The sequence below is a fragment of the Macrobrachium nipponense genome, chromosome 1, assembly GCF_015104395.2.
Source record: "Macrobrachium nipponense isolate FS-2020 chromosome 1, ASM1510439v2, whole genome shotgun sequence".
Taxonomy (NCBI): Eukaryota; Metazoa; Arthropoda; class Malacostraca; order Decapoda; family Palaemonidae; genus Macrobrachium; species Macrobrachium nipponense.
The window spans coordinates 136,834,138-136,851,636 of record NC_087200.1 but is presented as its reverse complement, the minus strand read 5'-3'; the positions used below and the strand labels follow the sequence as shown (position 1 = coordinate 136,851,636).

The 17,499-nt window shown below is 41.5% G+C and overlaps 1 protein-coding gene across 4 annotated transcripts in view; it reads left to right on the top strand.

The window, feature by feature from the left end:
* Nucleotides 1-17,499, top strand: part of LOC135219666 (endoplasmic reticulum mannosyl-oligosaccharide 1,2-alpha-mannosidase-like) — a 222,109-nt gene that overhangs the window by 102,731 nt on the left and 101,879 nt on the right. For all 4 annotated transcript variants that reach the window (XM_064256613.1, XM_064256614.1, XM_064256616.1 and 1 more), the window contains exons 4-5: nucleotides 242-321; nucleotides 970-1,149. In XM_064256613.1, coding sequence (XP_064112683.1) covers nucleotides 242-321; nucleotides 970-1,149 — 260 coding nt within the window. The remainder of the gene's footprint in view (nucleotides 1-241; nucleotides 322-969; nucleotides 1,150-17,499) is intronic.

Here is a 17,499-nt window from a genome sequence, read left to right as displayed (position 1 = left end):
GGCCCACCCATCCTCCCCTCAGGAGATAGGCGTAAGAGAAAAATCTGGTCTGAAAACGGGAATGGTTCCTATTCCCGCCACCCAGCGGCGGGAGAGGGTGATCACCTGACCTACCTGTAGCGTGTGCCGCGAGTTTTGAATTCTGTCGGGACGTCAGAGACATAAGCTAAGTATATATCTGCCGGGTAAGTATGTACAAAACTTTATTGTATACTAACAATATCATTTCTGTGAATTCCAGAGATAATGCACAAAACCCTGAGGAAGAAGAGAAAAAAGGGGCCGATCAGATTATACCTCCTCCTGAGCTACCAGTTAAAAGTAGGTTTTTTTCAAAATTGTCCATTGTACCAGCTTTTTAGGGTTACAGTACTTTAGGTTTTTCATAAGCAGTACAGTTGGGTTGTCATTACTTAAGATTTTGTGGTCCATTTCTTTGATAGTTATTAAGAATGTCGCCATAGTGGGCTTTCCATGCAGTTTATAGTTCTTGTACTTGGAGTTATTTAGGCGACCTTCATTTGCTAGACTAAGCAGTAGTACTAGTCTAAAGAATGAATTTTAAGTTTGTTCTTTTACTATCAGAGAGAATCAGCAATTTGATAAATTTTTGGTAAATGGGGCAGTGAGTAGAAATAAGAAAAGCTGATTATTGCTGTATAGTGGATAAAATGATAGAGTAGTGGCATTGAATTAAAAAGTTACAGTATATATTCAAGAGCTTTCTGTTATGTTAAAATGGCATTAGGCATAATAGAATTTTATTATGTGGTGTATTATGGTTTGTGTTTCTCATTGATTAATGTTTTGATTTTCTGTAGAGCCAAGTTATTTGTCTGATACATGAAACTTGCAGAATATGCTGTGCTGCAGGGTAACTTTGTCAATTTTTAACATTTGAATTTCAATATCTACTGTTATGTCTAGGTGACATTTGAAGATTTTTGCTGAAAGATTTCTTCTCTCCAGAAAATGCCAGACAAGAAGCTGTAATATCTGCTATGAAGCATGCCTGGAGGGGTTACAAAGCCTTTGCATGGGGCCATGATCACCTCAAGCCTATTTCAAGATCTCTAGAGGACTGGCTGCACCTGGGTCTGACTCTCGTTGATGCCCTTGATACTCTTTGGATTATGGACCTCAAAGAAGGTAGGTTTTAATTGGATTATGACATGTACTATTATGAGCTGATTTAAGTGTCTGTGGACTGGAGGTAAAGAAATTACGGAATCTGAAGTATTGTTGAATATGGATGTCTATACAAAAGCTAAAGTTATGTATGCTCGGTTTTATTGAACAGTGTACATTATTGGTATACTTGTTGTGAAATAGTTTAACGAGACCATTCTGCCACATTTCGGGACTTGTAGGGTTGTAGAATTTGGAGAGCTAGGTGGGAGGAGACCATAGGGAACAGATGAAAATTAAAAAAGGAAAGCATTTAAAATGGGGTTTGCAGGTACTCTGCAATTGGCACTTCTTAAAGGCACAATGCCTATGGACAGGAATTGGGTCATGATGGGTGGCCATGAGTAATCCTGTGGTACATACATATAGGTCTAATTCTCAGATGGGTTAATACTACATGTACATTTCTTTTTGTACTAATGACTGCCATAATGCTGCTATGACTTGAATCTGCTGTAATTTATTAGAATTATGAATAGCTATTAAAGACTTAACTGTTGTTTTCTGAATCTTCATGTCTTTTAATACTGACATGATCAGGGATCCAGAGTAGTTCAGCATTTTTGTCAGTTTCATGAGCTTTTATAGGATGATTTGATAAGCAGAACAAGGGAGTTTTGTTTTTGTAGGTGTAATTTTAATAACCATAGAATAAAAAGAGATGGCAGATTATTTTCTGTGAAATGGGGATATATTAGGTCCGGAAAATTAATTTTTATTATTGAACCATTGCAGTACATCTCCCACAAAGTGGGAAAATTTGGTGTAATGTACTCCAGTGTCTTTTTGCTTATGATGATCTGGTGTGTAAGTGTAATTTTGTAATTTGCAATATAATTGGGTACATATTCAATTTTCTTTTACCTTTTGGGGACACTGGACTGTGAAGCAGGAGTTGAGAGAGAGGTAAGAGAATAGTTGCTGCTTGGATGAAATGGAGAGAGATAGGTAGACTACTGATGAGTAAAAATATCCCAGTAGTAGAAAGAGCAAACTCATACATTGGATACATAACTCATAAGGCCTGTGCCTTTTTGAACAGCAGAAGCATGGACACTTACATCAGAGCACAGGACAGAAGAGAGAAATCTTTTTATATATAATCCCATGAAGAAAAAAATACATGTAAAAATGTTTCATGGTCATGATGATCAATTTTATTGGAGAGATGGTTACATTTATCTTAAATATCTCATTAAGTCAGTTGATAATGAGAAATGGAGTATGATTATATAAGAAACTATATCTTAGATCAAGACTTTCTTTTACGTGAGTCACTTGGTTAGATTTTTATACCACTGAATAATTCAAGGTCATAGTGTATCTTTAGGTACCAGCCAACTCAGATTTTCATCATAGAGATGAAAGAAGATTTTTATTGTAGATCTAAACCTATTTTCAAGGGAGCCTTTGTCGTTCTTGTATTTACTTTCAGCCTCTCCTTGGCTTTCGTGGTATAATACAGCAGTAGGAAGCAGAAACTAATACTCTTTGCCTCTCACTTCATCCTATTCATTGAAATTGCTAATTTATAAGTACATAGAGCAGTTATTTTTATATACGTAACTTACCTTGTAATTACTTAGCTAAGAGTTTGTACTTGACGGCAGTTTAAATTTTGAAATCTGCATTGGCAATAGACTTTTCTTTATGTTTGTGACAGACCCTGCCCATTTTCGGGGTAAAAGAGGAACAACTCAACCACGAGCTCAATTTGTTCTCTGCTGGCAAGGTGTTGATAACAAGCAGCTTGTTTTTTGAATTCACTGGATCTTCCCTTTTGGTGAAGTATTCATGGTCTAGTTAGCCTTCGGCTTTGCTTAGTCATAGTCAGACTCAGCCTTTTTGGCCGCTAAGGCATTCGCCGCACAGTTGCCACTATTCTCTAAATACGCCACGATAGTGATGAAGAAATGTCTCTGATATTTTTTATACTAACTAAAATATATGGTAATTACTCTATTTTATGATAAAACTTCATATGTTTAAGAATAACTAAGTTTTTGATGGGAAAATGAATGTTATTAACAATGTTTTCCCGAGATATGACAACACCTCTGTGCTGGGTTAGTGCTCCGTTGCCACCTCAGCCTGAAAAGAAACATCTCCAGCTTCTCGCTGCCCCCACCTGGACAGTCAGGCTAAGGAAATAATTTATATATGTAATGTTAATCGGTACTTTTTAGATGAAAAGGCCAACCGCAGACCTCTGTTACCTCCCACTCAAGCCCTTGCTCAGACAGCCAAAGCCACCAAAGTAAGTGAAAGGACAAGTTAAGTTGAGTATTTCTTAGTTTTACCAGACCACTGAGCTGATTAACAGCTCTCCTAGGGCTGGCCCGAAGGATTAGATATTTTTACATGGCTAAAAACCAATTGGTCACTTAGCAACAGGACCTACAGCTTTTTGTGGGATCCGAACCACATTATAACGAGAAATGTATTTCTATCACCAGAAATAAATTCCTCTATAACGAGAAATGTATTTCTATCACCAGAAATAAATTCCTCTGATTCCACGTTGGCTGAGCCGAGAATCAAACTTCATACCACTGGATTGGTAGCTGAACACGAAAACCACTTGTCCAACGAGAAACTAAGTGAAAGGACAGTTAGAAAGATTTGCTTCAAAGCAAATCAAGAATTGGTGGTCAGAGGCTGAACACGAGAGAGAGAGAGAGAGAGAGAGAGAGAGAGAGTGTGTTACAAGGAGTTACAAGGATTAGGATGTCTCAAAGACTTGTTTGTCTATCCGAGGAGACATTATATGCTCACTTATCTGTAGGAGCAGGTTTTACTGTGCATTCAGTGTCCTAATGATTTTCTCTAGCTTTCTTTTAAACTCTTCCACACTGTTGCTGTTTACAACTTCTGGTGGCAGTTTATTCGACGTCTCACATATCTTGTATGTAAATGTAGGATGGTTGAACTTGTGTAATGTCTGTTGCCGAGAGGGCAGCGCGATTGGCGCCAATGTAGCCCGCGTGTCTGCAACTCACTTGCAGTCACGCCTCTGTATAGACTGGACGTGTAATAAAGCACTCTAGTGACACACGGGTTCCTTCTGTTTCCTATATGGCGCAGTGAGTAGGATTCATAAAGAATAATCATGTCTACACCAGGGAGACCATCTTTCACGGCAAGGAGGGCACGACGATCCTCCAGGGGTGCCCACAGTACCCCCGTCGGAGTGGTGTCAAGATCACCAGCTCTGCAACATGTGGTTGCCGAGGGTCGAGGCGCATTGCAAGCCCTTAACGACCTTTGGCTACAATGGTGAGTGGCTTGCATCTACAGAGCGGCCCCAGGGCCCCGGCGCTACCAGAGAAGTGTGCTTTGGAAATGTCATCAGCCTCCTACAGGACTTGGAAACGGTCCATGACACATTGGCTTAGGCTACATAAGCTTCAACCAGCGGATGCAGTTCAACACATCAGGCTTCATTGCACCCCAGAGTTGCAACATACGCTGGATGCCAGGTATAGTGATTTACAGTGGGCTAACTTGTCTCCAGAAGGGGCTTTGGATGCTATAGGGGCCATGGTTCTGCGTGCATCGAACCAGGCTGTGCATTGGCCTGAGTTTTTTGTGTATATGCAAGGCGTGAGGAGTCCATTAGCGAATATTTTGCAAAGTGCTCTCAAAAGGCCATGGACTGTGGCTTCCAGTGCCCTAGATGTCATTGTGATTTGTCTGAATATATGGTAGGTCTAAGGGATGAGATATTGAAAAGAGACCTTTACAGGTCATGTGATTCTGTTTGTAGTGTAGATGCCCTAAGGGCAGTGTGTGCAACATACGAAGCAGCCCGCAAAGATGCATCCATGCCCCAGCACGACACATGGCATCAAGAGCCACGTGCAGCCGATGTGGAGACAGACCCCAGCCCCCCTGAGTGTGCAGCAATGAAGAGTAATGAGAGGGCCTCGGTTCCCATCAGTGCTCGTGTGTTTGGGAACTGCGGAGTGCGGCATGAGCCCAGAAAGGTGTTGTGTCCAGCGAGAAGTAGTGTTTGTCATAGCTGCCAAAAAATTTGCCAGTTGAAACTGTTTTGCAGAAGCAAGAAGAAGATGGTGAATGATGCCCCTGCTTCATCAGTAACACTTGGGGCAGTCACTGCTGGGGTACAACCCAGTATGCAGCCTACTATACAAGTGGTAGTGTCTTCATCAGTGCATAGCCCTAGGCCTAACGGTCGCAGCCCTGTACAGGCTGTGGTAGACACTGGGGCCCAAGTGTGTGTTGCAGGCCCCACCCTGCTGTCGACCCTCGTTGAAAGGCCTACCCTTTCACGACGCTGCGGGGCCCTACGTGACGTTGCCAACATTAGATTGGAGTGTATGGGAACTGCCCCTCTTTGCATTCAATATGTTAACAGGACAACTGTCCAAGAAGTGTACTTCATCAAGTCTGCGAGGTCATTCTTTCTTTCATTGGCTGCTTGCAAGGACCTTGGCCTTGTGTCCCGGTCCTTTCCATACCCTTCCCACCAGTAGAGGAGAACGTCCCAAAGTTGGAGCAGTGGCTCTTGCGCCATTTTTCGTCATTGACATTCAATACATAAAGGGAGCCCCTCCCTGTCATGGAGGGTAAGCCGCACCATATTCATCTACTGCCAAGGGCAACCCCCTATGCATGCCACACCCCAGCATTTGTTCCAAAGCATTGGGAATCAGAAGTGAAGATGCAGTTGGACCAGGACATCAAGAAAGGCATCATTGCTCCTTCTTTTGTGTGATGGCCTTTTCGGTCTATAGTCCTCAACCAAAGCCTCAATTATTGAAAGCATGTAGTGCTTTCGTGGCATTCTGTTCTGGGAGCTTGTATGCTTTATGTACAGTATATAACTGTTTAGAACAGCAGTCCCAAAAAGAGCAAAGGCCACCTTTGTTGTCCATTTGACTGTACGCCTCTCAGCCAAATACTTGTACAGCTTTGAGTCTTTGGGGTCGACGCCCCCCATACATTTGTTATAATCAATGACAACATTGGGTTTTGTTCCACCTTACTCCTGCTATTTGTATAGTCAGAATAACCCCCCTTTGATTTTGTTGAAAGAAAAATTGGTTGGTTTTTTTTTTTTTTTTTTTGTACCATCCTTGAATGCAACAACACAAAAGAGGTCCCTTCCTCCTTTCACACACTTTCTGGTTTGCCAAGGAGGCATTACGCAATTCTTTGGAAGCCCCTTCCTACTTTTTCTTACTGTACCAGTAGCAGTAGTTTTCATGTTGTACAGGTCCTGTAATAGCTGGGGAGAGGTAAAATAATTATCAAGTCCTAGATGGTAACTTTGATATAAAAGGTCAGCCTGCCTCATCAAACGCATCACTAAATTGTAAGTGAAACCCTCACCACTCCTATCTTCCTGCCTGACCCCCTTATACACCTCAAAGGTATGAGTATAACCAGTTTTGGTATCACAAAGGCACCACAGCTTGACACCAAAACTTGCATGCCTTTTTTGCGGCATGTACTGTCGAAGATGAGGTGTGCGCCCTCTAAAACCTACCATACTTTCATCTATGGCAATGTTTTGCGAGGGATGAAAATGTCTTGAAGACATGTGCAAAATGATCAATAACTGGTTTGATCTTATAAAGCAGATCATAATCTTGAGAGTCTTGGGCAGGCATTTCTTCATTGTTTGCAAAGTGCAAAAATTTCAAGAGCAGTTTGAACCTGTATCTGGCAAAATGTTCCCGAAACCAAGTTTGGGAGTTTGTTTTATGGCAAGTGTCCCAGTAATCGTTTATCTTTGGTAATCTCACAATTCCCATATTTTGAGCTATGCCAATAAAAGCTCTCATTTCTTTGATGTTAGTGTGCCCATCTGTAATCCAATTATGAACGGCTTATCATGGATGGCACTGCAAATACTCCCTCTTATTAGATACAAATGAATCACTGTACCTATTTATTTCATTGACTACAGTCTGCATAAAGGAATCGGGAAAAAATAAATTGAAATAAGCAATTGGGGGGGCGTCGGCATGTGGAGAATGCATAGGTCCTGGGGTGGCACTAAATGGCACTGGAATAGGGCCAGCATCCTCACCAATGAGGCACGCCCACACACCACCTGATGCACATGTATTTGTTTCACTTTCTGAAGATGATCCGTCATCCTCATCACTGTCGCTTTCCATTTCACTATCAGTATCATCAGAATCTGAAAGTTCCTCATCACTTGTTTCATAAAATGAAATGTCAGTGATTTCATTTGAAACTGAAGGGGACGCCATAACTTTCAACCTAAAATAAATAAAATAAAAACATTTTGCAACTACTGATATGTGATGTATTTACATAACTTACAGCTCGTATTAACTCCATTTTCTCTATATCTTGTTTTTATCCAATATCAGCATGCAATAATTACGAAAAATAAGAATTATGATAAAGATTATCATTTGAAACCAAGACGCCAACCATGATATCTCAATGTTCATTCAAAAAAATATTAGCTTTTGCTACGAATTCACTTATACGGTATACGAATTATTCCATTACTAGTAATTCCTGTTATCACTTAAAACTTATATTATCATTCTATTATGTCTTTATCCCATATTAACCTGTAATAATTACAAAAATAATGATAAAAGATAATAGTTATCGAGAGCCCGTTACGAAACACTCAAAACCAACGCCGAGACTGAAGTTTTCCCTGGGAATTTTTGCTTTTTTCCACATCATAAACCTTTTAACCAATTAAGTAACGGGATTCTAATGATGTCATTGTGATGTAATAACATTTAGCCAATGACACTGAAGTATTGATATGGCATCAGAGAGCACGGTACTGGTGTAAGAAATCTGTCTCTGAAAGTATTGGCGCACGGTTCAAATCGGGCCACTAAAGTGGCTCAGCGTCGGGAGTTGGAAAGCCAGAAAAGTGGCTCCTCGTCTTTTGGGGGTTAAGAGTTCATTTTTGGCTCCATTTTTTGTCAATGCCTGAAGTTTAGTATGCAACCATCAGAAATGAAAAAAATATCATTATCATATATAAATATTGGAATATATGACAGCGCAAAAAAAAATTATATATATAATTGTATACAAAATTCGCTGTGAGCAAAACTGTTAAAGCTAATGAGTTAATTATTTTTTCATTTTATTTTACACTAAATTGCGATGATCTTGGTATATAACAAATTGTAAAATGATCAAAGCAACACAGAGAAATAGTAAGTAATAGTAAAGATTTGTCTTCTACTATCAAGGGGTACAGAGCTATGCTCAGCTCTATAGTTAGGCACAAAGGCTTGAATTTCTCAAGGAATCAAGACCTGTCTGATCTTGTGAGGTCCTTCAACACATCCAAAGTCAAGGAGCAATGATCGTGTCCGTGGAATCTGGATGTCGTCCTCAAGGGGCTTTCAAGCCCACGCTTTGAACCGATGAAATTGTCTTCTGTGAGAGATTTGGCTAAGAAGACTCTCATGGCTCTTAGTCTGGTGAAAAGAGTAAGTGAAGTTCATGCTTTGGACAAGAGACTTTTCCATTGGGAATGCGATTTGTTCTCTCCTGGGTTTTCTGGCAAAGAATGAGAATCCATCTCATCCATGGCTGCAATCGTATACCATTAACCCTTAAATGCCGAGCCGTTATTTCCGAAAGTGTCTCCCATATGCCGGCGGCGTTCATGAGTGAGCGCTGAAGCGGAAAAAAAGTTTTTTAAAAAAATCACAGCACGCTTAATTTTCAAGATTAAGAGTTCATTTGTGGCTCCTTTTTTTGTCATTGCCTGAAGTTTAGTATGCAACCATCAGAAATGAAAAAAATATCATTATCATATATAAATATTGGAATATATGACAGCGCAAAAAAATTGCATATATAATTGTATACAAAATTTGCTGTGAGCAAAACGGTTGAAGCTAATGAGTTAATTATTTTTTCGTTGTATTTTACACTAAATTGCGATGATCTTGGTATATAACAAATTGTAAAACGATCAAAGCAACACAGAGAAAATATTATTACAATATGATGCATGAACTCGTAATGCTCGGACGTAAAAAAGGGATTTTGACGTAAGGAAAAATCTATTTCTGGGCGATTGGTTCGTGTCGCCCAGCGAAATATCCCTTTAATCCATTATTTCTAAGGTAAATGAACTAACAAATACCAGAGAATAAATAAAATAAAGAAAAAGGTCAGTATAACTGACTCGCTCACCCTCCAAGAGGGCGTCGGTATGAACACTAGGGCGAGTGAGACCACTACCACGAACCTCTTACCAATAGAAATCTCCTACGACAAAACCCCCACAAGAGGGGAGCCGACCCACAGAATGGGCAGCAACTACTACTACTCCACCCCACGCTACCGACTGCTGCGCCTCTGGTAGCCATCCTGAAGTTAGCAGACAATCTTGAGCGCAGGGATGGGTAGGGTGGGATTTCGCTGGGCGACACGAACCAATCGCCCAGAAATAGATTTTTCCTTACGTCAAAATCCCTTTTCTGGGCTCAGTTCGTGTCGCTGCGCGAAATCGTACCAGAGAATTAGCACAAGATTGTAAATGAAAATAAATAAGGTCTCAATAAAACTTAAAATAAAATAGATTATTATAATTGCAAGAAAATATATATATACACAATTGTTTATACAATTTAGAAAAATAATACTTAAGATTAGCTTAAGTTCAATATATGTACAGGGCTTACATGGAATATATGTTGAACTTAACATCTGTGTATACTTATTACATACAATAGTAAATAAAGCAATTATAATAAATAAAATGATTCTGAACTTAAAGAATACAATATAGTAAATAAATTTATATATGTTATATAGTAAATAAATTTATAGATCTTAATAGCCAAAACCCATAACCATTGTAAATGGAGATGTGTCACCCTAGCATAAAAATAAGGGGACCACATCATAGAGATCATTATATACAATCAATTGTGGGTGACCCTAGCAAAAAAAATAAGGGACACCCACTGTACCATCACAAGAGCAGCTAAGACTCAAGGTAGACGTAGATGAACATGGTAGGTATAGACAAACTGTTGACTGAGATAGGTAGAAAGGAGCTCTGGATCTTCAACTTAAGATTAGCAGAGTCGGGGGAAACTATGTTACCCGCCGCAACTGCTGAAAATTTCAGAGATTCCAAGGACTTTAAGTAATGACGCTTAAATACTGTCGGCGATTTCCATCCAGTATACTTTTTCAACTCATCAAAATTCATGTGTTGGAAATAGTTAATTGAGGTGGCAACTGCCTGGACTGATCATGAGCTTTAGGGAAGGAATCAGGGTTGGCTTGTTTAATAAAGTACAGGATCTGTTGCCTGATACCTTTAATTGATAAAGTACCACCTTTTTCTCTCCTAAAGAGAGGACCCGAAGAGGATGAGGATGTCCTGGACAGAAAGGCTCGTAAGGTCGATACTGGACAAAGAGAAACATCTTGCGGAAGGGGTATAACCTTCCACGGTTCCCACCTCAACAAAGGATCCTCATTCTTTGCTAAAAAGCTACGATCCGGGGAAAGTAGAACTTCCCCTGAGGGAAGAAATTCTATATGATTCGGATCTCTGGATAACGCCGACAGTTCTGAAATTCTAGCTCCTGAAGCCAAGCTTAATAAAAATAGAGTTTTTCTTAAGAGCATTATAAATGAACATGTCGTATTGTCTGTTTCTGAAGCCAGCTTTAGAACATCATTCAAGAACCACGACACTGACATAGGCCTTACTGAAGGTCTAAGTCTAGCACAAGCCTTGGGAATAGACGAGAAGTAAGAATCTGTCAAGTCTATGTTGAAACCGAGTTGAAAAATCTTCTTCAAGGCTGACTTGTTTGTCGTAATAGTGGTAGCTGCTAAGCCTTTTTCGAATAAAGATCTGAAAAAGGATATAGCTGAATTGAATGTCATGATTCTAATGTCTGATTCTCTCAGGAAGATTGCCAACTTTTTGACTGCAGCATCATACTGTCTCAAAGTTGAATCTCTTTTATCAGATTCCAAGAAAAGAATATTTCGTGGATCGATATCTGCATCTCTTTTAGCCGCAAACTTCATGAAGTCCATAAAGTTAGGTTTTATGCATGACACTTACCTGGCAGGTATATATATAGCTGTATTTTCTGAAGTCCGACAGAATTTAAAAAAACTTCCGACACACGCAGTGGTCGGCCAGGTGGTTAGTACCCATTCCCGCCGCTGGGAGGCTGGTATCAGGAACCATTCCCATTTTCTATTCATAAATTTTCTGTCGCCGGTACTGAAAACACCTGTTTTCAGTACCTCCGGCTTAGGATTTTGGAAACTTCATTTGCCGCTAAGTATCCTAATTGTCTTTTAATTTATTTACTTGGATTTGTGGCTAGGCATACGCTATCTTAAATTGATTTGAATTTGATTCATTTTTGCATAAGATATCTGAATCTAGTTAGGCTAGTTTCAGAGGGTGTTGTCTGCAAAGATAGGGTGTGGCTACCGAAAGCTTCGGTAGTTCCGCACTTGGGGTGCAATTAATCAGTAAACATGTCTATTTCCGTAAGGAAAAAGTATGATTCGTATGTACGCAATTAATCAATTACGAAAGTCAGGGTAGTGATACTGCTAACCTTCCGGTAGACTTTATTTTGCCTAACGCTGTAGTTGGCCTACGGGTTATGACTATGTCTGCGAGAGGTGATCGCTCTCCTTCATTGTTGTGAAGAGTTCTACTTCTGTTTTTGTTACGCCTAACCCTGTAATGTTGCCTTCGGGCCCTAAAACAGTGTCTGTAGAGGTTATTGCCCTTTCTCTTATACTATTTAGAGTTCGTAACTTAGAATCGAAAGTGCTTGCTTTAGAGAGCATAGTGAAGTGGCTAAGTGCAGTGACAGTGCCCCTTGTGTATGGAGGGGTGCGTCAGATCGGCCTTATAACGCCTCTAGGTCTAGACCTCTGTCGAACTCCCAGAACCAAGGGAGAGGGCATGTCGAAAGCCGAAGGAGGGTTACAGGAACCCCACCGATCTGGCGTGCCTCGGCCAGTTTACTGATGAAAATCCCCAGACTGCCAAAGTGCGTGCACATGCACGAATCCTGAAGGATTGCTTCTCGTCCTCCGAGTCCTCCCCGCACAAGGGTTGGAGCTCTCGGAAGGACTCGCGGCCCTCTAAGAAGCTTTATAGAAGAGGACGCTTCACGTCCCTTCTCCCTCGTTATGTGTTTCAGTGAGAAGTAAGAAGGCGAAAGTTGCCTGATCACGTGTACTTCTTTCCACCAAGAAATAGGAAAAAGAAGGCAGTTTCTCTCGCTTGTTTTGACGCCTGTCAGGAGCGTGACGCTTTTCTGCACGCTTATTTGGACGATCGGCTTGAACAGGACGCTCGGATGGACGCACTCACCAGTGGATGCCGAGCGTCCTCGCCAGTGGCCGCCGAGCGCAAGCACCAGGACGCCGAGCGTCCTCGCCAGTGGACGCCGAGCGCGCACCAGGACGCCGAGCGTCCTCGCCAGTGGACGCCGAGCGCGCACCAGAATGTTTCTGTTGAACCTCTTCAAGCTCTTGTTTAAGATTTGAGCCTCAAGAAAGTGAACAGAACTTCGTCTTCGAAACCCAGCAAGACCTCGGGTTTCGTGAATCAAGAGGTCTCTGTCAAATATTATATTGCTTTTCGCAAAGGTGGATGGAGTTAAGGAAAGCTCAAGGAAGATCTCGTTTTCTCTACCTCAGTCAAGACTTGAGATAAGACAGTTACGGGTTATGTAAAGGCTCGACGTCCTGAACGTCAGGATTTTCGGCAACGTTCAGTAGGATTCTTGCAAAGGCACTATCAAAAGGACGCTCTTCAGGAAAGCGCAAGACAGGACTTCCTTTGCCATACTGCCAATAAATTTAAAGCTTTTTAGACCATCTGAAAGGGTTTTTCAGATGATAGATTTGTTAGTTTCTAGTCGAGACTTCCATGCCGATTGAGCATCGTCGTTCTACCTACCGTAAGCCCAGTCTCTTAACAGGATTCTTGTCCCTTCCTTGTTTGAGACGGGAATCGAAAAATAAAAGGCTCGACTTCCTGGATTACGTTTTGTCAATTCAGTGACTTTCCCCCATTGACAATATACTATCGTTTTGTCAAGTAAGTGGGTCTCCCCTCATTGACAAAAATATCTCTCTGTACCGTTTAATGGGTTAGTTCTCATTGACAACATCTCATTAACTTGATATTGCGTAAGCGAATAAGGACAAGGTTCGGAAGAGCTCTCCTTCCTCATTCGCAGACTCGTACAAGAAATAGACTGTTAGACTAGTCAATGAACGCTTATGTCCAGTATCTTAAGAAGCTTGAGCTGTCTGCTTCGATTCTCTTAAGTTTTGTTCATGAAACTTGCCTGTCAGATTATGTATGTAGCTGTATTTCCGAATTCAGCTATATATATGTCTGCCAGGTAAGTATGAACAAACTTTATTGTGATATAATAAAATTTTTTTGCCTTGCGTTATTTTACTACTGGTTGGTTCAAGTCATACACGCTTGCTGTAGTTACCTCTTCGGATGGCAACCGAGAGGTCTATTGTCTACTATTTTAAGGACATTTAATCGTCACTCCCTGCAGCCTTCCAGGAGTTTCCGATTTATCTTTTACCGTTGTATGGTAGTGTTCTGACGACACAAACGCATCTATATATTTAGCGTTTTCTGTTTCGCTTAAATATACCAGCTTGAGAGTCTCTTTTTGTTCAAAAATAACGGACCTATTTCTTCGTAGAATAGGGCGGTAGCTGGCAACCCAGACATAAAGTTAAGAGACGACGTTCGTAAGCTGCTGGCTGCTGCTGTGTCTGACTGTCCAAGTTCCAAACTTCCAACCGAGCCAGTAACAGATCGTGCAGGGGGTCAATCCGGCGGTAGGGTTACGTCTCTCTCTCCTGCGGGGTTGAATGACTAACCGTATCTCTGCTGGCGGTTACGCTCTCCTGCGGGATTGACTGACTAACTGTATCTCTGTCCTACAATCACGGACTTTTAGCCTAAGATTGAGGGGATTTCTTACGTGAATGAATAAACGTTGCATTAGTTTTGCCTTACTATGTTCAACAGAGTTATCTCTTAATCCTTTCGGTGCTCGTTACCGCACGGTATAGAACTACGAGTCTACCGCAACATTGCACTTTTATATGCTCTCCTGCTTAGGCAAAGCGCAGCTTTATAGGGAAGTAAGCATACTCGGGGTGGAGGATATGGATGAGCTTGCTGGGGACCATTTCCTTCCTGAAGAAGTTTGTTTCCCCGAATAGACTGCAATTCAGACCACAGTTTTTTACTACCGGAAACTGAAATATTATTCAAGATCTAGGAATTATTCTGAACATCTCTCAGTGCGTCATGATAGAAAGGAGGTGCCGGACATCTGGATAGTGTTTCAGATGTCCTGGATCTTAATCTGAAAGAAGTAAATGCAATTCGGTCGTCCCTCCAGTCCTCGAAATACGAGTTTTTTGGAACCAGTGGCGTCCGCATCAACTCTGATATTCCACAGCTCTCTCATATCTTAAGAAGTATCTTCTCTCGGTCCCTGCTCGAGTTTACGAGAAAGAGCCTATTATAACAACAGGCGTAGAATGTAACGATCATCTAGAGGTTCGTTACAGGATTGCAAAAGTCCGTACAAATCGTCTCGATAGATTACTAACATGCTAGGTATTTTAATTAAGTGGTGTTCTTTTTATGGTTGTCTGAGAGGGTTATTTCCTCTTCAGTATGTGAAGTGTAATGTGTTACGTTAGCTTTGTGTGTGGTTCAGGTGGTCTAACTTATCCTAGCATGAATGCCCCTGGTAAGAGAGGGCTAGGGTTTCCTGTCAACAAATTGGTCACGTCCAGTTGTCTGACCCTTGTTGTTAGCTTTCTCAACAAACAGGTCACATCCTAGTTGAGAAGCTACTAAGGTTTAGCAGGCTAAGAGGCAGGACTACGAAGTCAGCTACCTTAGCAGGTAAGGAACTAATAAATAATTTAAAAAATCAGTTAATTTTTGAATTATGACGATATTGCTGTCTGTGACCCACCTCCAAATGTGTCAATCAGCTATATATACCTGCCAGGTAAGTGTCATGCATAAAATGATATTGTTATGATACAATAAAGTTTTATGCATACTTTACCTGGCAGGTATATATAATTAAATTCCCACCCTCCTCCCCTCAGGAGACAGGGTTCAGAGAAAATCTGAGGAAAACGGGAATACTAGGGAATACTAGTTCCAAGTACCAACGCCACGGGAACGTGGGGGAGATCACCTGAACTACCAGTGGTCTAGCGGTTGCCGAGAGTTTGAAAATTCTGCCAGTGCGAACAGACAACAGAGAATGTTGTTTGACAGATTTGCATCTGTCAAACAACAAAGACCTTCACGATCATTGAGGTCTGTGGAATCTCGATTCTAGCTCACCATCTCTACTTTTTGTCTCGACCTGTTTTCTCGGAGTCAGACACTCGTGCGAGATCAGGCGACATATAGTAGCCCTGAGTTTCTTATTGACGAAGTTGATTGCGGACGACGTTGGGTTGCGTTGATACACCCCAAGGTTTGCTTAGATTGAATCGCCCAGGCAGTCCAGACACTCATCCTTCAGCTAAGAATAGTGCCTTTTGGTCTTCAGGGTACAGCCTTGCTGTCCTTGATTCGTCAAACTGGTCGTTCACCTGACTTTAGTACAGACGTAGTCTGAAGTTCTTGATGTCAAAGCATTCGAACCTCTCCTGCCTGTTAAACTTCTTGTATGTGATCAGGAAGGCCTTCTTCTAACCACCCTAGATACGACAAAGAGGGTTAGTGAGATTTTAAGCCATCGTCACAAGTTTTGTTTTGGCTTTAGAGAACACAAGGAGGTGTGCTCTCTAAGCCTTTCGTTATGGCCTAAGAATGGAAACCCTTTTTGTCCTTGGGCCAGGATCTTGGAAGCAAGGATGGCACAAGTTAGTGGGGAGGAGCCAGAGAGAGTCCTGTGCCCTGTCAGGTCTCTCAAGTTTTATCTACTTAAAATCAAGAAAGTCGAAGTCAGTCGAGCAATCTGCAGTGTTCCGAAAAAGACCAGACTTGCCCATATCGAAGTACACCCTGGTTTTAGGGTTAAGGAGTTCTTTCAAAAAAAAGATTTGAAAATCTTTTTTATCTGAATGCTCACGAGGTGAGGGCGCGGCCTCGGAAGCATTCAAACAGAGCATGGCACTCAGCACTCCTGAGTACCATATTTTAGCGAAGCAACTCTGGGTTCACTTCACACTCCCTGCGAGATGTGAAGATGGCATATGAGATCTGCTGCTCGCTAGGGCCATACGTGTCTGCAGACACAATCTTGGGGGCAAGAAGTACTACTCATCTCCTATCCTGTAGAAAATGGTTAGGAAGAGCTCTTAATTTAGTTGTGGAGTCGCTGACAACGGCGACTTCTTAACTCTGAAGCCTTAGTTAACACATTAACTTTGGCTAGGTTGGTCAGGTGGTGATATATATAATTATATATATATATTTATTTTACTTCTTAGCCCTCATGGTATGGTCAATATGGTCTAGTCACATTGTGGTCACGCCCCTGTTGACAGATCATCTGGAGTGCACCAGCTTTATAGGTCTCTACCCTCGCTGGCAACTCTAGTAAAGCAGAAAGCAGACTTGGGTGACAGTAATCACGAAGTCGGCTATGCTTAACAGGTGGAACCAAGATGTAAATCATCTGCATGCATTTGTGTCCCAAAATCCTCTATTCTGTCCCTTCCCACCTCCAACGGTGGGGTTCAACTATATATATATATCTGACAGGTAAGTTCATGAGCAAAATGATATTGTTATGATACAATAAAGTTTGTTCATACTTAACTGGCAGATATATATATATATTCAAGTACCCACCCACCTCCCCTCAGGGGACAGTGGAAATAAAAATTATGAATAGAAAATGGGAATGGTTCCTGATACCCGCCTCCCAGCGGCGGGAATGGGTACTAACCACCTGGCCGACCACTGCGTGTGTCGGAAGTTTTTTTAAATTCTGTCGGACTTCAGAAAATACAGCTATATATATACCTGCCAGGTAAGTATGCATAAAACTTTATTGTATCATAACAATATCATGTTTTGAGAATTCCTGAGGAAGCGAACACAGTCTTCGTTTGTACTGACTGGGAGAGCCTGGGATTGGGAATCCGAAGAGGACGAAGACCCAGTTCCAGAATCAGAGGGTACCAGTTGCTCTTCGGCCAGTCTGGGGCTACTAGAGCTACTTGACCCTTGAACGTCCTGAGTTTGTTCAGTACCTTCAGGAGAAGATTCACTGGAGGAAAGACATAAAT